Source organism: Centroberyx affinis, unplaced genomic scaffold (genome assembly GCF_046629955.1).
Source record: "Centroberyx affinis isolate AG114_WGS23_722 - 3 ecotype Tasmania unplaced genomic scaffold, CSIRO-AGI_Caff_v1 ptg003599l_1, whole genome shotgun sequence".
Lineage (NCBI taxonomy): Eukaryota > Metazoa > Chordata > Actinopteri > Beryciformes > Berycidae > Centroberyx > Centroberyx affinis.
In genome coordinates, this window is record NW_027281519.1 from 50,032 (window position 1) to 72,090 (window position 22,059).

The 22,059-nt window shown below is 42.0% G+C and overlaps 1 protein-coding gene across 3 annotated transcripts in view; it reads right to left on the reverse strand.

Annotated features, from left to right (window-relative positions):
• Window positions 1–21,780, reverse strand: part of sptbn2 (spectrin, beta, non-erythrocytic 2) — a 46,646-nt gene extending 24,866 nt beyond the window's left edge. The window contains exons 1-4 of one of the 3 annotated variants that reach the window (XM_071540293.1): window positions 21,681–21,780; window positions 21,397–21,584; window positions 13,911–14,021; window positions 45–196 (exon numbers count right to left, since the gene is read on the reverse strand). In XM_071540293.1, coding sequence (XP_071396394.1) covers window positions 45–196; window positions 13,911–14,021; window positions 21,397–21,553 — 420 coding nt within the window. In that variant the 5' untranslated portion in view covers window positions 21,554–21,584; window positions 21,681–21,780. Of the gene's footprint in view, window positions 1–44; window positions 197–13,910; window positions 14,524–21,396; window positions 21,585–21,680 lie in introns of those variants that run through there. The other 2 variants (XM_071540294.1, XM_071540295.1) reach the window with 2 other exon arrangements.
• Window positions 21,781–22,059: the final 279 nt, after the last annotated feature.

Here is a 22,059-nt window from a genome sequence, read left to right on the forward strand (position 1 = left end):
CGGTCAGGGTTCGGACAGAAGAGGAGTTTCTGTGGGATACTGACCAGCTGTTCCCCTGAGAGCACTTCCAGCAGGCGGATAAGCATGCGGCCATCACGCAGGTCAGTGTACAAGTCTCCGATGCGACAGGTCACGCGGCCCAAGTGAGAGTTCACCCACTTGGTGAAGGTCTTCTTCTGCACTGCCTCACGCTCATCTGGAAAAGGACACAACAGAAAGAGGGAGGGGTTCAAGTTACATTACTCCAGTATTACAATTGACTCAGCTGACTGAAAGAGCAATAACTTGCCGCTGGTGTCAAAATCATTACCGTCACGGAAATAAATATTTAAAGGGGATCCAATTTGCTCTAGGCAAACATAAATGTAGTCGTAAGCTTCAATCACTCCGAGCACAGACTGGTGACAGTAAATCGTAAGGACTTAAGCCTTTGTCCTGAGCAGTTCATTTCACAGATGAGCTATACCATCAGGTCACTGGGATCACTGAATTGACAGCTTAGTGACGGGTTTTCACTCTGCCTCCTGACTGGAGTTCAGCGACGGCTCTGCTGACAGGGGCTCTGCCATTCACTCACAATGATGCGAATATGCAAACGCTGTGAGTGTGGAAGAGCAAAGTGACAACGCAAAATTGCAGATAAAGGTATTGACTTTAACTGAGCATTTTGCTCTAACTTTATTGGAACAGGACTATAAAAAGGATCACAATAAATTAAGCTGTAGCAGCAGCTCAGACATATGGACCAGGGGAGTAAGAAGCTAATCCTGCTCTGCAACCTAACAAGGTGACCTCATTTCTAGGACACATGGTCTCTCTGTCTTTCTCTCTGTGAGCTATATCTGCTCTATGGGTACAAAACATGATTCTAGTGTGGTAGTTAATGCGCCTGCACCTAGCACAGGCACACAGATAGAAAAACCCTGAAGCAGGTAGAAAATAGATCAGAGGAGCAGTCCTGTACTAATGAGTTAAAGAAACAAAGGCCTACTTGCAGCTGTGTGAAATGAATATAATGATGGTAAAGATAAAAGGACCTCTCAACCCAACCAAAATAGTGAAGCGTCCAGATTTTGCTATTTGTCATTAAACAATACAAGCCACAAATAACCACATATGTGTTCCATGTAGTACAAGTAGTACAGCCCACACAGCTCCATATGATGGAATCATCTTGTATAATGGCTGCTATCCTGTATGAAGGTGCAATACGTCACACCTTCCTTATCCATAATACGACTCCAAACTGCTTTGTGTAATAGTCCTCAGAACTAAAAGTTATGTGCTTCAGGCATTGAATTAAAAGCTCTCAAACAGACTGGCAGTGAAACGTCAGGTAGTCCACCAGCCTGGGCAGGATTCACTAAAGTGACTCAAGACTGTGTAGCCCAGGCTCTCTCTCCCATTCAGCTCAATGATTGATTTATTAACATGACTACATTATCAGGTGGTATAGAGGACATATTTGTCACCTTAACTGAGATGATATAACAATCCTGTCAGCCAATTGCTAAAGGCAAACTATGAACTAATGAAATAAAAATGGTACAAACTACCATTGAATGCATTGAATGACAGCGATGTTCTTTAACTATGTGGCTTTACTTACTTTACGTACTTTACCAGGGACTTCTGTCATGCATAGAATATGTAAAGTATGATGATTATACCTCCAACTACAGACCAGCCAATGTGCTCACTATGTTGGTATTGTACACGGTAGGACACCAACAAGCAGTGTTTTAAAGTAGCATGTCTGCAAGGAGGCGATCACTGTGTTTAAGGAATACAAACTTCATTGGTGTAACAAAACAAAACGCCTGTTGATTTTTCAAAATACAAAAGGCAAAGGCTGGCAGCTGCTGGTTAAATTTCAAACACAACATGATTCACTGCAGAGACTCCCAGCCCATGGGCAAGCTACAAAATGTTCAGCCTCTAGTTAAAAGTGGGGGTTTGTGAAGGTGTTAACAACATGTGCCCTTCCAAGGCTGGGATGTTTTCTCAAAATCAGCTGAACAGGAAACTCCAGAAAACGCATAGGCATAAATGGCAACTGAAAGGCAAAGACCAGCATCTTTCTATTTCCCCTGTGCCACTGACTGGAAGCATGTACCTATCTCACTCTACATAGCTGCTTGTCATTCAAAACCACACAAGAATTTAAAAGGAATAAACACTCATAAAAAGTGAATTACTGAAATCAAATTCAGAAGAAGAGATATCCACAAATTGCTACTCTAATAGACTAGAGGATAGCACTCCTATTGAAAGCGATCCAATAAATTAAACTCATAAGGTCACTGCGGAGTACATTAATGTCAGCTTTAAAAATCATTAAGATGCCCACAAAAATATGTGCTGGAAGTGACTCAAATTGACTAAAGCATCATCAAAGCCAATCCATTACTGACTGAGAAAGTATTACTGCATAATTATTGTGTTTAATGGGCTACTGCAATATATGTAGCTACGTTATCAGTTAAATTTGGTTACTAAATTAATACAAAGAGTCTCCAGCATAAGCGAGCAATTTGAGGTAAACCGAGAGACGGCGTGTTGTGCAATCAACCATTGTACCAACGGGCAGCTAAAAAGAGAACAGAATTAGAAATTTCACATAACTCCTTTGGGGTGGAGTAACATAACGCTTGACCTGTTGCGAGCCCAAGGTGCTTCCCCTTTATCAGTAAACTGTACCTTGTGCAGTCTCAACAGCTCTTTTCAAGGCTCTTTCTTGCTAGACATAAATAGTCCTCTTTTGATGCAGCTTTCTTCATTTCCATTGGTTGCAAAAAACAAACTACACAGTGTATGGCTTTGCCTGGAAGCTATTTTAGATTGCAAAGAAAGCTGGTGAAATAAAGATGGTGTCTTGTGATGTTGTTCTTAAGCTGCAAATTGAGTGCATCTACCTCTAATATTCTCAAGGACAAAATTAAGACTGTCACACCTTTGGAGTGTTTTTAGATCGAGATTCAAGCACTGGTAACAGTGGTAACCCTCATTTTGTTTGTTACTCATTGTAATTCAGGTATTAATAGTCCAGTCACAAAGGCATCTTCTTTACCTTCTTTCACATATGAGATACCTAGGAGCATGAGAATTGGGTTTCATGTTCTTGTACACCTATAAAGTATTATTTACTCTCTTTGATTATGTCTCACCCTGTTCCTTCTCTCTGGTTTACTGCTTGAGGGCTTAGCCAAAGATGAGGAAAGCACATGCATAACAGAGAAAGTGAGATATAGACACAGAGTATGGTAGCAGATAAACCTGTATGTCAGACATACAGCACAAAAAGATGGATATCTGTGGCTTAGGGACATTACCATCTGACTTCACACACAACAATGCATACAAACACCAAGAGATTACAGGTAATACATGCAAGCACACACGTATGTATGAATACAAACATTTTATGCAGCCACTGAATGACATGGGTTCCAAAAAATGTGTTCACTTGTCTATTCAAATCTCCAGACACAACACAGAGATGTGTCACAAAAGTCTTCGTGATAAGGCATTAAAAGTAACACTCAAAGACAAAAAAATTAGGCGGTGGCATGAAGATTTATCTGTTGACACTGCAGTCTAATTCAAAGCAGGTGACGAGGCTGGCAGTAGTTATGGCCTAAAGACACAAACTGAGAGCTGCAGCTCAGACAGGAACAGGCTTTTCTCTCTCAAGGTCCCGTCATCCCAGCTATCAGTCCTCCTCGTCTCCTTGTGCTTCCTACTGATTTACCTACTCTCAAGGTAATGAGGGTAACGAGAGAACATTAAGGCATTGCACTCAAACAGCTACTATCAGACAAAAAGTCTTCCTCCATATACTGTAATAGGGCCTGCCAGTTGTTGTTGTTGGAGTGATTGTGTCTTACCATTTTGTCTGGCACATCTCAACTGGCCTGAATGAGACACTATAATAGCTAGGGTTAGGGTTAGGGTTAGTGGGTTAGGGTTAGGGTTAGGGTTAGGGCCCCCTGTAATAGGGCCTGCCAGTTGTTGTTGTTGGAGTGATTGTGTCTTACCATTTTGTCTGGCACATCTCAACTGGCCTGAATGAGATACTATAATAGCTATTGATAGCCCCCCGGCCCCCCCACCCCCACACACACCCACACACACCCACACACACCCACACACACACCTATAAAAATGCTCTTTTTGGCAAGGTTTTATTAATATAAGAACATGTAATAGCACATGGGTTTCCCTAGAATACTGAGGTTACCATTTTTGTCATGAGGGATAATTAAAGAGGGTAGGAGCCGTTCAGCGAGCCAGCTGAGGTGGATTACTACGGCAGGTGGAGTAGGGTGGAGGGGACCAACATTCCTCCTGAGGCCTGGTCATGTTGTGACAGCACCCAGCACTAAGGAGGAGGCAGTGGGGGTCCTAAAGAAATGATGCTGCTGCCCTGCTGGCGCTGCACTCCTATAATGACAAGGCCCTTGAACAAGAGCACGAGACAGACAAATACAACAGACGCTGGTCTCTGCTGTGTTTGCTCATTATACCAAACAAACACAAACCTGTCATCAGTAGCGTCTCAGGTAGAGAAGGGCAAAAATGGTGGTGCTGCTTTCTGTAACAATGATACGTTTGTGGATTGTCTTGTTAGTGCATAGGAAAAACGAGAGTATGTCAACTGTAATGTTTGTACATCCTGCTCCTAGTAGTTTTTCAACTATTACTGATCTGTAAGTATGCCCGGCTTCCACAATAGAAAGTCCAGCGGCCTGTTCATTTTAAAAGAGTTTGCCCTAATGGTTGAAGGTGATAAAATGTAGCCCAATCAGATTTTTTTTCTAATGAGCCTGTGTTTGTTCATGGGAAGATAACTGTGAAATAACCACAGGCTTCCATCGAAATATTGTGGAGTGAAACTACAATCAAACTGCACATCAGTTGATATGCTACACTCGTATCGTGACAAACACCTATAGACATCATGGGAAACTTGCCAACCTTACACAACATGGAGGACAAGAGAGATGTCTCAGATGATAATTTGTTGGCCAAATACTTACACAAAACAATTATCTGTTACCAACGCACGTTAGAAAGATCTGTTCTGTGTAACAAATACAGCTAAAAGCAATCTCCAAACACTTTCAAAATGTACAAATCCCAATCAGAATGGCTGTAAGTTGTAACAAAAGTGTCCCACCTTCATGTTAATGTGTCTCTGCTACAGCACAAAGCAGAAGGAGAAGGTCAAGACAATAGTGCTGTTCACTATTCCTACTGCATGCTCAGTGGCTCGCTTTCATGCCATATAATGCAGAGCTGAAAGCAGTTACTGAATAAATCTGTTAATTCAGATACTGAATAAATGAGTTAAACTGCAGTCTACCATGAATAAAAATGCCTTGGGCTAGAAAATAATTGTATTGTTCTCTAAAATTCACTAAAAAGAGTATTTACAAACTGTATTTCGACCTCCCTCCACTAGCATTAAAGCCCCCCCCACCCTTCTTGTGCATCTTCGTGTGTCAGCTAGAAAAACAAGTGATTCAAATTTTCTATGCCCTGTTTTTCTCTGTTGTTTACGGATGGCAAATTCATAACTAGTGGTTTGAGGTGTCACTGAACGTTTAAAATGCATATTTGGGCATGTCCAGTCACTTTGGAGTTGTTTGTCTCAGGTGGTTTTATGTACCGTCAGGGTGGGGGTGTGATGTGAGGGATGTGGCCCAGCCAATGCAGTTCGACTGTTGAAGTTACCAGGGTTCAAGTTGCCGCCGCCTTCCCTATTTAACCCCCAAACAAGCCCGGGTGGCAAGCAATGTTGATGATAACGATGATGATCTGCAGGTAATCCGAGCAAATATGCCGCCAGAGCTAATCCTGTCTGTGTGGCTCATACTGGCAGGGATCCGGTTTGGTGATAACATACAGAAGGATACACTAACAACGAGGATGTGGGCAGGGTTTCACACTGTGCAGTAAGAATAATACCTGTGCAGTATAAGAGTATGGGTTCACAAAATTCAGTTTGGTAGGTTTGGTTTTCACTTTTCAAACTGGATGTATAAAATAAAATGGTTTGAGATTGGTGGAAAATGCAATTACATTGTTTTGATAGAGACATTATTTAGATTTATTATAATATCTGTATGTAGTGCAGTAGTACTATTAAAATCTTAGCTGACAATTAGCACAATTTGAACCCCGTCCATTAAAAAAAATGCCCTGTGATGATGAAACTCTGATGTTTATTACACATTAAGCTTAGGAAAACAGATCAAAAGCACCGCACAGCCTTTGATTTATTATATGTCAGATTGTGCAATGCGATTAAGATTGAATCTCGTACAAAGGCGTCCTCACACTGTACGATTGGTTGAAAAACAAGGCTGTGTCCTACATCAGCCGATGGGACGGCAACCCGCGTTCGACAAGTTTATGTTTTTCTAGCAGCCAGCATGCTAGCATGTGGTCATTGTCGACCATTCTCCTTGGTCACCAACCGCTGGAGCATCATAGCACTCTCAAATATGTCACAAAATTTCTGCCAGAACTTTGCAGGAGGCTGGGACTCGGCAGAAGCACAATCAGTCGTCCATCACCCTGTCCCACTGAATGACCCAAGACCGCTGATCATTGTTCATAAAATATTTTGTCCATGTTGTTAAAATTTTGTCTGGGACAGTCTAAAGATGGAAAAATGTGAATGCAGCTTTGCTGAAATCACAATAAACCATATCTATGCCTCCAAGCATCAAGAGGTGTTTAGGCAAAACCTGTCTTTGAGTTTTGTCAAGTCTGGTCATAACAATAACCCGTCTCACATGGAAAACCTCAACACTACATAATGGAGCATGGTATGTTTATTCTGGCTGCCTGACAGTGGCCCAGCTTACTGACTCCTTTCTGGTCTTTTATTAAAGCTGTATCCTCTACGGTCAGTGAAAATCCAGAAACTGCTGGCGTCTTGGTTTGTTTGTTTTAGTCCACCACATTGACAGAAACGTTGGCAATGTGTTGCTGTATATACAACACACACTGGCCTGGTACAATATGTCAGCACTGCTCCTTACCCCCGGCCCATGTCCTGATACTGATGAAATCCTGTCTGTTTGTCCATCACAGAGACAAAGATTAGAGTTAGGAGAGAGAGAACGCGCAATGGGGTCTATTTCAGCCTAATCTCTCGTCTCCGTCCTTCTGATTCCGGCAGGAGTTGTAGACTTTCTGTTAAGCCAGTTACCTCTGCCGTTCACTTTCTTTTTTTTTTTTTTGACAGTTCAAAGTAGAAATAGACAGGACAGACTGTGAGAGAGAGGGGGATAACATTCAACAAAGGTCCTAGGCCAGAATCGAACCCAGGATGTTGCGTACATGGTACGCGCCTTAGACTACTCAGCCACCCCCATTCACTGTCTTCTTAATAAACACTGCATCCCTCAGCAGTATTGCATGACATTGCCCCCAATGGGGTCACTTCAACACAGAGGACAAGGAAACGACTCCACCTACTAAGATCTTACTATAGTAAGCACTTCACACAATAGCAATAAATGCATACTGCAGATTTTACCCACTTCCCAATTCCCTGACCATTACCGTCCAATACACTCTGTGGATTGTCATCTTGTGATTGTGTCCTGATTCGGACAAGGCATGGAAAAAGCATATGGCCGTAAAAGTAATGGCTGGTAATCATTAAGTGTTGCTAAGAATTTCACCTTGTTTTATGTCCTGCTCAGGTCATCTGTTCCTCCCCTGCCCTTCCTGGTTTCCCTCCTAGCTGGGTTTAAATGCCCTTGACCCTGTTAAGTCTGACATCCTATCCCTCACCTACTCTGAGCTTGTGTAACGAGTGCCTCCGGTCACCCCGTCCTCAGAAAGAATGAGTAAACTACTTCCATCAATCAGTCTATCTGCGTTTATGGCCTTCTCTTGGATGTTCCCCCCCCAGATACAAGATTATGGTATCCTGCCAAAGGGTACAGACAGAGGCGCTGCTCAGTGGGAGTCTGACTTTCATCCTCAGCTCACGTCAGTTTCAGCTCTGGTATCATGTAGATGGATAGAGAAGCAGGAATATAATAATCTATGAATTGTATATGGAAGCTCTAATGGAGCAAACAGGGATTATCACTGTACTAGGAAAGTTTTTTTTATTCTAAATTCATAACATTACCGCAGCTTTGCTTGACTATGTGTGTGGGCGTAATGCTGCAATGAGAAGCTAAATCTTCTTAGCGTGGGCCCTTCCAACTCTGTAACTGAAACCCAAAACTAAGGCTCAAGGATCCATTCTTCAGCCATCTTCTTCCTGCTGCCTTACAGTCTGTGATTACAGAGTAGAGTCAGGGTGCTCATTAAAGGGATACCTTGACATCTTGAATTTTAGTCTGTTATTTTTCTTCATGGGGGACTTGTCACATAGTGAGAAAAAAGCTCAGTTAACCAAAAACCGGCTTGTTAGCTTTGTGGTTGGCATTCCTTATTGACACCAACGGGTGGCTCTGGCTGAGAGTTAGCTCTTTCAAATTCAGCTTGTAATAGCCTACTTACTGGTTTCAGTGAGCAATGTTAACAATGAGGAAAAAACATTTTAGGGTAGTTGTAGGAAGAGTTGGTATTTGCTGGTAAATGTTGCCTTTTGGCAAGTAAAAATTATAAAACTTTGGAAAAGCAAGATTGATTCATGATAGACAGTACTTAGTCAGATATAGCTTCAATTCTGTAAAACGGTGTAAAGAAACCTGCCATCATCTGAAAACTCTGCTGCTAATAAAAAACAGTATCTAATTGTCAGCTGTTTTATAGCTACAGGGTGTTAACCTGCAGATTGTTTTTCCTTCTTGTAAGTTTCTGTCATGGCGTGAATGAACAAATGAGGGCAAAGACTCCTTAACTGTCATTTTTAGGCTGATTTTGACAGAACAAACAACATTTTTTAAATTGAAAAATGTGCTAAAAAGAAAAATATCTTCCGGTTAAATGAACTTAAGCCCTGAAAAGCCCATCAACTAGACACTTGTTTAAGCTGTGGATGTTATTGCATTTCTTTTGTTCTTTATATTCCTTTCATGGCTGTATTGTCTAACCATGTCGAAACTATTGCTCAATTAAAGCAAAGAAGGTACCTCATGAGAAGCTGATAATGCAATGAAATATTTGCTGCCTATGGAACAGAGGTTGTGTAACAATTTCAAAACAATCCCAAGAGTCAAACTAATTTCAGAGTGAACTATTAGCCTATGTGTGTCATGAACCTTGGAACTCCCACACAAAAACCCCATGGCACGAGTCAGGCCAAAGCCAAAAAGGGAAACACATGCTCTACTTGTAGGCTCCACTGAAACACTGAAACACAGAACATATAATAGAGTATATTCCAAATAATCTAGACAAAATCGGTGAAAAGATTTCAATAAAAACGTGACAGCCTTTTACAATCCCCCACCAGTAGCCTAATTCTGAAGGACAAAAATCTATCCTCTCCCCTGAGTGTTAGCCATGGATGTAACAACATGGCTACAGAGCCCTAGTGTGAATCGTTGCATATATTGTCAGACTAAGGACTTATGAGTTTCAAATCACAGTATGAACTACGAATGTTTTGCAGACAAAATAAATTTGTCTGCAAAACAAAGTGAACAAAATGACAGGTACGATTCTTTGAGACATTTCCCTCTCTCTACAATAACGGAACAGCCCTTCCTCTGCTTATGACTTAGAAAGTAGGGCTGTGGCGTAACCTTTGAAGTGCAACCACCGCCTTGCCACATGGGTTATTTTTACACTTTTAACAGTTTGTGGTCACAAGTATAAAAACCTGTGTGTTTTGCCTAACTCGGTACGAGGATTCTCCATGCAACAAGAGAAATTGAGAGGGTGAATAACACAGAGATATCTCTGACAGTACTGTCCTGTCTCCTATCTGAGGGCAGTAAAGGTGTCGACCCTGCCCCTCGGGTCAAGGCCCCTCTCTGCCATCTGCAGCTGCTGCTGATAATGGGGAAGTGGAGGGAGGAGGGGACCGACCAAGGCCGATCCCATGGGACTGGAGACAGATAGAGGCACTTCTCAGCCATAACATCTGGACACAGAATGGGTGTGAAATGTCAGCTAGACAGTAATTACCCTGAAGCCTCACAAAACTGCAGTTTTCTGCTACTTTCCCCAAGTAGGAAAATATTAGTATAACTGTACAAACAAGAAACATCCTTAAAAGGCATTTTGTGTTTGTGTGCACGCATAGTGAACCCTTACCTAGGTAATGTGACTGAGTTACAGCTGGAGGCCACAGGAGTCAGAGCTTTCACTATGCGGTTTAGGAATATTGAGTTACTACATCCAATTCATAGCCTGCTACTACACCTGTAACTCGACCCAAAATAGGACACAGATCTCCTCCTGTGCCCATTCAAATTCTTAAATAAGGTATAAGAACAAAATGCGTATGATCAAGACATCTCAGCATCTCACTGTTCTGAGCAAAAAGATCCAGGCTTGGTCAAACGTTTGTTGACAACTTGGCTCAAGAAGCTCAAAAAGCTCAAATGCTATAACTGAATTAGCCTACCTTAACAAGAAAAAAAGAGTCTAGATCTAAAGTAGACAACTAGAAACTTGATAGTTGAAAAAAATACAATACGGAATCAGTCAATTCCATGCAACAAATAATATCAAGCAGCCGTGGTGACCTTTGCTTTGACATCTTTTCACTCAGTAGCTCCCAGTCATCTTACAATGTATTTCAAGTGAGTTGTGTGAAAGACTGTTCGCCACTCACAATATACTGTAGGTACCGTGCACACCAATATCTCCCTTTATCAGTTAATGTAGGCTACATGACAGCTAATGAACTTTAATCTAGGGTCATACGGTCATGTGTGTAAAACCATTGACTTTGGAGCCCTGTTCTTTTCCTAATTCACACATTGTGCGTTTTTTAAAAGGCATTGGAGGTTTCAAAGGTTTTTGCTCTTTGAATGTACTGTCCCCCTCTATTTGAATAGAGCCACACTGCTAATTTCGATTCCCACTAAAGCTCATAGCAGTGCGTTGACTCAGAGGTGACAGGTATCTAGGACAGTGATCCTTTGGACCAGGATAAACACAGTATTCATCTGGGCAAAGACATCAAAGCACTGAAATAAAAGGCAAGATGAACTTTCACAATGTTACTTTCTCTCATAATTTACATCATACTAAAAAAGAGCCAAGATTAGTCTACATGATGAGAGCTGGGCTGGGCCTAAATGTAGGACAGCAAGATGGTGGGGTTTGATATCTGCTAGATATCTCCTCACTGGGCATGACTGATTTTATGGGTTAATGTATAATGTGAAGGTGGACGATTTGGGACGGTGTTTGCTATTACAAAACAACCACAGCAACTGTTCCTCCTTGGCGCCAGATATGGAAATGGTTGACTCTGGTTGAAGGTTTATTCTTTACCTGTTAGATATTATTTACCATTGACACAGATATAGCTAGAAGTGTACTTTCGTGTCAGAGGTGGTATGGGGCCTTGAAATCTGTTTTTTATGCTTTTATTGATAGAGACAGTGTGAGAGAGAGACAGGAAGGTATGGGAGAGAGAGGGGAGGATATGCAGCAAATGACCGCGGATTTTCCAGCCACAAAGCAAAAGTTTTGATTTGGCCAAGGCTGTTTTCTTCCTCGATTTTTCTCTACAAGAGAAATTTTGCTAATTATGTTACATTTTCATATGGATCACAACTTAATAGATGAGGTCAAATTGGAGTCCAGAAAGACCAGTTGAGAATCACTGATCTTGCACAAATAGCTTGTGGTGACAGTGACAAAGCAAGATTTAAAATACAAAAAACAAGTGTACTGTGCATACAAAACAATTTTGTGAAGCCGTCCATATGTGTGAACTAAGTGGCAGGATAATGACACCAAACTATGTATGCGCAAATCCTTTGCTTTGTCATTTCCAGCAGACATTATGACTTCTGAACACAGGAGCGAGGGAGGGACAGAAAGAATGAGCCTCAAGGGTAGTAGAACTGGAATTACAAGTGGGAGTTGCATGTTGTGTGTGTGTCTGTTTGTGTGTGTGTGTGTGTGTGTGTGTGTGTGTGTGTGTGTGTGTCTCTGTGTGTATTAAGAGCAGTCTCCATCAAGAACATACCTATGCATAGCGATGGGCTACAAAGAACATGGGGGGGAAGTGTGTACACTTCAAGTCAGCACACATTCTGTGGCTGAACTCTGACCTTAGCATTACTTATCGAGGTATAGGTTTTTCTGTGGAAAAAGACAGTTGTGGGTAGGCCTATTTACCCTTACCTTGTTTATGTGTGGGGATACACCTTTACCAGTATCTCTCACAACACAGACAATAGCATAAGATTTGTACTTTCTTTGAACTTAGAGATATGATCTCATATGTGCGTCTTATCCCCAATCACAATCATTCTGACTGGTGCAGTTGGAGGGGAGGTGAAGACGGCTTTTTTTATGCACACACCTCAAATCATAGATAGGGCCACAGACTCTCGGAGACAAAACCCAGGAGAAATAAATGCTTATAGGATATTATCATATCCTTTCAGAAGACTGATATCTCCCTCAGTGACAATGGAGAGATTGCTTAATATGGGAGGTGAAATATTGTTGGGGCACTAGAAGAATGTCAAACATCCAGAGAGTGTAGACTTGCCCCTCAAGTAAACTCTTAGAAAGCTCTCCATTGCAGACAGCAACCAGGGAAGGACTGGAAACTAGTTAAACATTGTGATCTTAATTGTGCTCCACTGACTGACATGCCCACTCCATACTCTACAGCATGTACACACTCAGCTACTGCAACTACCTTACCCTGTGGCCTGTGACTGAGGGGTCTGCAGCTCAAAGGAACAGGCCACACTTGATGATATGACCCATGACCCACGTGGCCTCATGGGTACACATGTTAATAAAACAAACTCCTTCATACAGTCACAGCTGTAAAAGTCACAACAAGTCAAAAGGGAGAGGATTTTTGTTTTTACAGTTTTTCCTGCTATGTAACTGAGTAACACACACTTACAGATATTGGTTCCTAAATCAAGGAGTTTGGGGGTTAACAGGATTCTCCTAAAATGCATCACTACAGATTTAGCCTACAATTTAAGGGAGAATTTCCACCAATATTGTAAAATATGTCCACGTTACCATGTGTCAGTTATAGGCTGTTGCTCACTGCATCACATGCAATACATATGAGGAAGCCAATGGGCTCAGTGATTTCTGTGTGCAGGACCTCACAAGCTTTGGCCAGAGACAGAGACCTGCATTGTAATAGGATAAGAGAGGACAGGTGGCCCAGTGATCAGGTGCCAGGCTGCCTGCCTGCTTTAGAGCTGAGCTGACGCCTACAGTGTATCTACTATAGCTCCCCTCCATTCTCTCCACATTAAGCCTTGAAATAGCACCAAAGCGAGAGAGGACTCTCTCCAACAATCTCACAGGTAATCACTAAGGCCAGAAGAATGTAAAACGTTTGGGAACTCATTTTCTCCCTCCAAACAGCTCCTGCAGGACAATCACTACAGTGCTAGCATGACATATAGCCCAATCTTTCTGTACTTAAGTTACAGCTTAAGATTTATTTCTCCTTCCTGTGTTTCAGAATCAACAGAATATGTGTGTAAAGGGGAATACTGCTCAATTTACAGGTTATATATGCTATGTATACTGTCTACAACAGTCCCACCAGTATTTGTTAATATGAACAACTCTTTCCGAAAACCAGACACCAGAGAACTTGATGACCTGATGTCATCAAGACAATTGTACATATTCACAAATATTGGTTGGGCTGCCCTAACCCAAACCATAGGGTTAAGTATATGAATTCCTAAAGGCAATGGAATTCCCCTTTTACCCATAGCTCCCTTGGGACAGCGTCAATATGGCTCTCTTACCTTGCAGCTGTTTGAACCTTCCTTCCAGGATGTTGGAGTATTGCACCTGATTAACAAATGCTGCTGGGGACAAACAGGGCTCTCTGTCCCTGTGCTCCCACTCCATGGCCTCTGTTTCTGGACCTCTCTCTCTTAGATATTCCTCTCAGATACAGAGTGACCAGGAGCTCTCCTGCATAGCACAGAAAAGGCTGGCTCTCCCGCTAAAAAGGTACCAAATAGGCTCCACAAGAGGGTTTGCCAAAAGACAAAATATTTGTAAATCCAAAATGCGTTGGTTTATCCTCCTCTTCTAGAGCCCTTCGATGCCAGAGTGAATGAATAAGGCACAACGTGAGCTGGAAAATGTTCCCTCCTTTTCTTTTCTTCACCTCTGTCCCACCTTCTCCACTGAAAAACCAGCAGTGTGTGCAGGGGTGGAGGACTTTTCTCATTTAAAACAAAACTGCAGAACAAAATGTTCTCTTGTTTCACCTCCTCCTCTGAAGTCTGTGCCACACTCCTGGCCTCCGAGCAAAGTAAAAACTTTTGCGCACACTTCCTCGTGGTTCTAGCAAGAGAACACTGCCACTGCCTTCCCTCCAAACTTTGAGCACGCATTCAGGCACTCGCACATTTGTTTGAGCAGAGCAGAGCAGAGCAGGCAAACCGGCCGTGGTCGGATGGCTGTGTAAACAAAGCCTGCTGTGCCCTCTGAAAGTTGGGTCATTTGCATAAGGTGTGTTTGAGGGAGGAGCACAAGGGAAGAACATGGTGGAAGGATGAGGGGGAGGAGGAGGTGTAGAGGTGGACTAAACCATTCTTAGACTTCTATGCTTAGTAGAGCAGGAGGCGGATTATTCCACTCTACCTTAATTCCAGGGAGCTATGGGGTGTGGCCTGCCAAGAAGGTACATCACGAAAGCCCCCCCAATCAGATTGAGTCCTTATCTTCTCTCTGTGCTTCCTTCTTCATTTCTCTCACTCTCTTAACACACACACATTTGAGCTCTCTATTCCCCTCTTTCTGTTCACCGAGTCTAAGCTGTGATACAGCGTTAAGACAGGAAGGAAGTTGTTGAGAAAGAGTCAGCAACAGCAACAAGCTCTTTCCTGCCCAAACAAGATTTGAAAGTGTGTGTGTGAATGTGTGTGTGGGGAGGGGCGGGGATGTTGTGCATGTGCATGTGTACGCTCATTACCTTTGTAATACAATTATAGAACTGCACTGAATTAGCACATAGTTTTTGATGTCTCATTAGGTTAGAGGACAAATGCAGAGCTGTAGTATGGCATCCCTTGTTGAGGCACCACCATCCCACTTACTGGCTTTGTTTATGTTTTATGTGCTAGATTTTTTTCCACTGTCAAATTAAGTGATTGTTTGCAAACACTGGAGTGAAATGGACCTGTATTTTGAGTTGTGTTGGGATTTGAAAGTTGCAAAATGATTATTTTCCTCCATCACAAAACAAAGGAACATCACATCATAGCAACAGTGATTACAGCCTTTTTGCACAAGCTCCAGAGTATCAAGACTGAACCACACACGTTTGTGTGCATGACTCTCACAGCTGTGCTCCATACTGCAACAACATTAATAAAGCAGTATGCTGCTCTATTTACTCAGTTTTGACCTGAGTAAACTGAAATTATTGTCAGCTACAGTATTAAAAGAAAAGGGAAAAATATTTGTATTTGTTGAGACTGAAAGAACTCTGTCTCTTCAAGGCTGGAAGAAGGTTTCCTAAGGTTATAGTAGCCTTTCTTACAAGAGGATACCCTCTGGCCTGGCCAGGGGGCAGTGGTTAACAGGTCTGTTGGTTTTTTGATCTCTGTTTGTCCTGATGAGCGGGGAGCATCTGGATGGGTCTCATTAGCAGACCAACTGCCCAGGGCCTTCAGTGACCAGGTCTTCATGGAGGGGGATTGGACTAATGAGATCCAAAGAGCACATCGCTGGGGGAACAGAAGCTCTGCTATGGTCACAGGCAGTGATGAGAGGAGAGCAGAGTACCAATGAGCCGCAGCAATAACCGTATATCAAACATCCCAATTAACATGAGAGACAGTTTAGGATGGCAGGTTTGTGTGTGTGTTTGCACATATGTGTGCCTGGGGGCATATGTGCATTAACACATTATGCTAAGGAGGTCTCCTCCCTATAGAAACCATCTGTCTTTTTGTTAGACTGATAATAAAACATAGGATAGGATCAACAACTATTTTCTGGATCTTGTGAAATATGAAAAGAAAGAGAGAAAAAAAAGTCTGCAAGGCGAGATTTGGGAGAAGCCTCTGAATGAAGCACACCGGAATTAATGATAATTAATGATGGTCTGGTCTGGTGTGGTGAATGGACACAGATGAGAAGGAGGAAATGATAGGAGATGCTGGGGGAGTAAGCAGTGCCAGAAGGAGAGAAGAGATCTATTGCTGAGCATGTAGAAAATCTCAACCATCCCACAACACAACTCCTCCCAAGACCCAGGGGAGGGCGAGACGCTGGAACATATCCCAAACACTGGCACTACACATCTGATCCAAGGGGGATTCCCCATGGAGCAGGTGGGGTTGATTTCTCTCAAGAGAGGCAGAATCACTTCCAGTCTTACTCACAGTATTTCAGTGGCCAAATGTGCCCAACTGTAGAAGAGTACTTGACAGCTTAGTATGACCGGTAAATGCACATCAAGGTAAGGACCGCTGAGCTCAGACACGCCATTTGTACTCAAGACCAGCGTATTAAAGTGGCCTTGCATTTTATGGGGTCACAGCAGACAATGAACTCCTTAAGATACATGTGTATTTAGCACATTAAACCGCCCCAGCAGGAGATGAGGTGATATGGACTTACTGTTGCATTTCTATGGCTAAACTCTTTGTAAAAATAACAATACAAACCCTGACTCCAAAAAGCCTCAAACAGGATAATAAACTAAGGCATTTTTCAATAGGTTTATATTATATTATTATTCATGCTTCTGCATTTTTGCTTAATTACATATATTGTATGTTTTTTTTTTACCTTATTAAGCTTGAAATTCTTCAGATCCATGTGATGTTTAGCCATTGTGAACAGTGTATTTAGGCCTAAGTACCAGTGTCAGATGTGTTAATCTTGTTATCCATCTAATTCTGCCTCACCTATCAGGTGATATGCATGATTTTTTCTTATAGGCCTATATGGGGAGGGTGACACAATGTATGTATTTTGTGTTTATTTTGACCTGAAAACAACCCATAGTAGATTGAAACAGTATGGTGTACAAGCCTTACTCTTTCCTACTGTGCTGGGCAGCTTCCGCATGTGTATATGTGTAAATGTGTAAGTGTGAAGCAGGGCACTGGTGAAAAAAAAAAAAAAAAAAGCAAATTTGCTCAGTCAGCCTTGCCAGTAGAGTAGATAACTGTGTGGTTATTTATGCAAATTAAGTTGATCTTAGCACAAGGAAGGCTTTCCACTATGAAACAAGTGGCAGCCATTGCTGTCCCATCAAGAGTAAAAGGATACTAATAGATTGGAACATGGAGAGCGTAAGAGAGATGTGAATCTGGAAATGTGGCATTCATATTTGAAGAGAAAGTAGGAGAGAAAGCTTGAGAGAGAAAAAGAGTAAGTGAGCAGCAGCTTGTAGAAATGTAGAAGGTCTTGACATTTGGGGATAAGTAGCAAAAGGAGGTGGGCAGGGGCTGGGCCTGGGGGGAAATAGCTGCTACAGCATGTCAAAGAATGTGCACATCAAGCCCATGCTTGTCAAATGGAGATGGTATCACTGGCATTCACAGGGGAGTACCAACGTACACACACACACACACACACACACACACATTACTCTGGTTACACTTGTTTTTGTTTTTTTATTCAGTGCCATTTGTTACAAGTGAAGTGTAATATATTAAGGCATATGCTACTAGAGCACAGGCAAGACCTAAAGTGTGTGCTTCTGCCATGAGGAAATGAGTCTGGTTGCATTTGGAAGTGAAATGAGGCGAAGATTTCAGATATGTTGACTGCAGAGGTGCAGAGAGATAGTCAGAGTCTGTGGTTTTAGGTGTGAATGTGTGTGTGTGTGTGTTTGAGAGAGAGCGACAGGAAGCAATAGAACAATAGCCTTGATGCTGGCCTGCCTGTTGCTTCCCCCTGCTGGGTCCTTCATGATACTACAACTTGTTTTGACTAGAGACACACTGGGGACTTTCTCTGTAGTGTGAGGCCAGGAAGCTAGAAACTAGTAAAAAAACACATAGGATGTAATACAGTAGCTGATAGCACCGTCAGGATTTTCACTAGGTCTGCCTCATTTGGAGCCTACTACTGGACAGGGTGGCCAGACAGTGTTGCACTGTGATCCACTTTCAAGATTGTCAGACCTAGAGGTCTAGAGGTCTGCATATGACTAGACTGTTTTAAGCTTCATTTCAAATTGTTAAGCTTCATTTCAAGTTCATAAGCCAACACGTCCTGGGTCTAATTGCTAATGAGGGAAGATACTAAAATGTAGACAGTCAAAACTGGCCATGGAGTGTATGTCTGTCCTCAAAAAAAAAGAAAAACATTAAAGAAGCACTGATGGCCAGAAATAGCCAAGAGTAGCTGAAAGGTTTACTGCAGTTAAGGATGGCCTGTGAGGCATGTGCAAAAGGAACGCTCCTCGTGTCAAAAAGAGGCGGAACAGTGCAAGTCATAAAACTATGAGTGACTATATCCTCAGTTTGGGATGCAGGTATGTACTGTACAACTCTGGTTTTGTCAAAGCTAGTGATTTGATTAACTACGGGCTAACCATTTGCTGGCTGCAATTTTTTTCTGTCTGCTATTATTTTCATAACAAATTAATAAAAAAGTTATGTTAAATAAGCAATGACACCACTCAAGATCAAGGTCATATTTCAGCAAGCTGTGGTATTACTTGCCAATGATGGGTCAGCTGTATGAATTATCTTGAATAGATAGAATCAAATAAGAACTCAAACAAATGAATGTTTATTCCTGCAAACTGCATCCGGGAGGAGAGCATTAGCCTTAACAAGAGCTGCTAACAGGAGATAATGCTGCTGCTCTCAGTGTCCAGTCCTGGCATGGACATTGTTCTCCTCTCCAGCTGTCAAGTGTAATATCAAAAAAGTCAACTTGTGCCAAAATTGCACGCCCCCCCCCCCCCCCCCCCCCCCCCCCCCCCCATAACATAATGAGTAGTGATCCCAAAAAAACAAGGTGTAAGGAACCAGGAGTTTTGTGAATTGCTTGGTTGGTAGGATTTCTTAGCAATGTTAGTGTAAGCCAACTGGACTACAAAACATGTGAAGAATAACAAGCAGCATTATCCAAACAGTTTCCTGTTTGAAAGCATAGTCAGCTATACAGACGGGCTTGAGGGAATACACTGACATTTTGAATTTTTAATGGTTGTTTTGTCTTCAAACACCTGTCACATTGATGGAGAAAGTTTCAGCACAGCCAGCCCCAAAATCTACACTCTCTCCACCCCATTCCATCACTGCTTATTGCTCTTTGGTGTATCGACTACACAGCTCCCTGGCTTTGTCCTCCTTCTCAAAGTATTTCTGTCTTGCCCTAAAAAAAACGAAAGAGTATTCTGCCTTTTGGGACAGAAAAGAATTAAGCTCGTACTTCAGTGTACTGAGCCTAATTAGATTTTCAGACATGTTTTTATATGTCTTTTGTAATTTTGTCTCTACATGTCAGATCTGTTTCTCAAAGTCCTGTTGCTTGGATATAATTATGTTGAATTATGTGGCCTACTAAAATAGCTGCCTCTATGGCTAGTGCTGTTTTTACAGTGGATTCATGTCTACATAGTGATTAATATTTGCTCTTAGAGATCCCTTGAAGGCCATATCAATTAAAAGAGAAGAAGTTACTATTCACCTTGGTGATCCATCTGGGCTGTGATGTGATTAAGTGTCATCATTAATGCCTGCCACAGTGGGACACCAAAGACTGAGACTGATAAAATGTGACATGGTGTAAAGCATGTATATTTGCTTGACCATGTATTTGCTTGAATATTGAAAAAAGTCAAAGAAACGGCAGCTCTTGAGTCCAGCCCCTACAGTTTCAGCCGAGCATACAGAGGGGACAAATTTACAATTTCAACATTTTATTGGTTAGCTTCAAAGCACTGAATTTCTTTGCCCCATCATGTGTATATTTCACTCCCAATAAACAGTATCACAGTCTTCGATCTACAGACAAAGCTCCTATGGCTGTTTCAACGATTCACAAAACACAATCTAACATTTGCAATGAGGGCCTCTAAACTTTGCAACTCATCTTCTTTTAATATTCAACTAAGCGCATTTTTACAAATTTGCATTTGACTGGTAAAGTATTATTGCTCTCCTTATGCTATAGCAGTAATGTTAGTTTGTTTGATGGAGTCCAATATGATTTCTGAATTATGCTGAGTAGGCTTTTACAGGGCAGCAATATCAGTTGTTTTTCTGGCTTTGATTTGATAATGTACTTTTAAGTCTTTTGATAGTATTATTATCTTAATTATCATAACATCATTCACATCATTCTGTTCAGCTCAGCAGGACTTAATGGAGCCAGCACTGCAAGTCATCCCTCAATTACAGCCAATGGTTTGTTAATTAAATGGTTTTGTATCTTTTATTTTACAGCTTGTTGTTATGGAAAAGTGGTGCAGAGAGACAAATAGATATAAACACAGAATTAATTTTCCTTATGATATACTCTTTCGTGTAAGTGGATTTCAAGTACTGCCTTCCCGCCGCCATTCCTATGGTTACAAAAGGGTCTCTTAATCAGTGTTGCACCCCCAAACTAGTATTCCTATTGAACAAGATAGAAACAGAGAAACCCAACTTTTCGTGTGACCCTGCATAACTTGGGGTATCGAAGTGGGAGGGAAAAAGATTTGGTCTGGTACAGCATATTAGTTCATGGCCTGAAAATTTAATAAGATTAATTTTTATTCAAGAAGCTGTTTGAATGAACCAAAAGACAAACAGTCAGACGAATATTTGTGTGAAATGCTTCTTCTTGGGTAAAATGGAAACATATTTTAAACCAACCAAAAATGGCACTACCCAATTAAAGATTGCTGAGGTAACAGGTTAGGTTTTTTGGGGGGGAGTCAGGAGGGTAGAGTGCTACGTGCATGAGGAGAGAAGGCTACATCTAGTTAAGACAGGGGAAATTTTACATTTTCAAGATTAGCCTGACATCAAGGAATGATGCAGGCCCTCAGCTAACTAGGGGGGACTGCTAGTGCCTTATAGCTACTAGCAGTCCCCCCCCCTAACAACACATCCGGAGTGAGATTGGGAATGCAGTCATTCAGTCTCTTCCAGGCGCAGTGTTACAAACTTGTAATGTGAATGCATTAGATCTTCTTGTCCACAATTCTGATGAGCTGTGATAGCATCATCTTCTCCTCCTTCTTTTATAATACTATATAGCATATCGACACCACACAATCACACACAGAGCATTGAGGTCTGGAGTCTACCGTACCTGCCAGAGCTTTGATGCGTGAGCGCTCGAAGAGGCGTGCTGAACTGTTCTCATTGTCCCAGTCAGTCTCTGCCGCCAGGTCCCAGCGGTTGTTGATGTCATTGTACTGCTGCTGGATCTCCAAGCTGTCAAAGTCGGTCGGTGAGATGGTGCTCATGGTGTCCGGGCTAGGGGAAAACACATTCAACCTAGAATGCAAACACAAAGAGACACAAGCACCCAAAGTCAGCAAATGGAGGAAAAGAGGAGAACATTGCATAATACCAAAAGTTTGCACGACTGACCACTTGAAATCTTCGTGGGCTAATTTTCGGATGATTTCAGTTCAGGAAGTGAACATCTATCTGTCCTCATCAGGGGCCAGACGCTGCTACACCCTATAATACTTCACCCACATTCTCATTTGGAAGCAGCCTCACACTAACTGCGCTCTAGTTTGATATGCTCAAAGTCAAATGACTGGCCCATGCAAATAGCAGCTTGGACAGTACAAGTGGCACAGTGTGTGAAAATGACATGATAACTTTGAGATAAGTTGAGTAACTGTCATGAAGCAGTTTACTTAGCTAACCAATAATTTCAATATAACTGACTGCTCCTGCAAGCCAAAGCGACTCCAGTAATCTCATTTCAACCTGAGTGTGGATGGCAGAGACAGCCTCA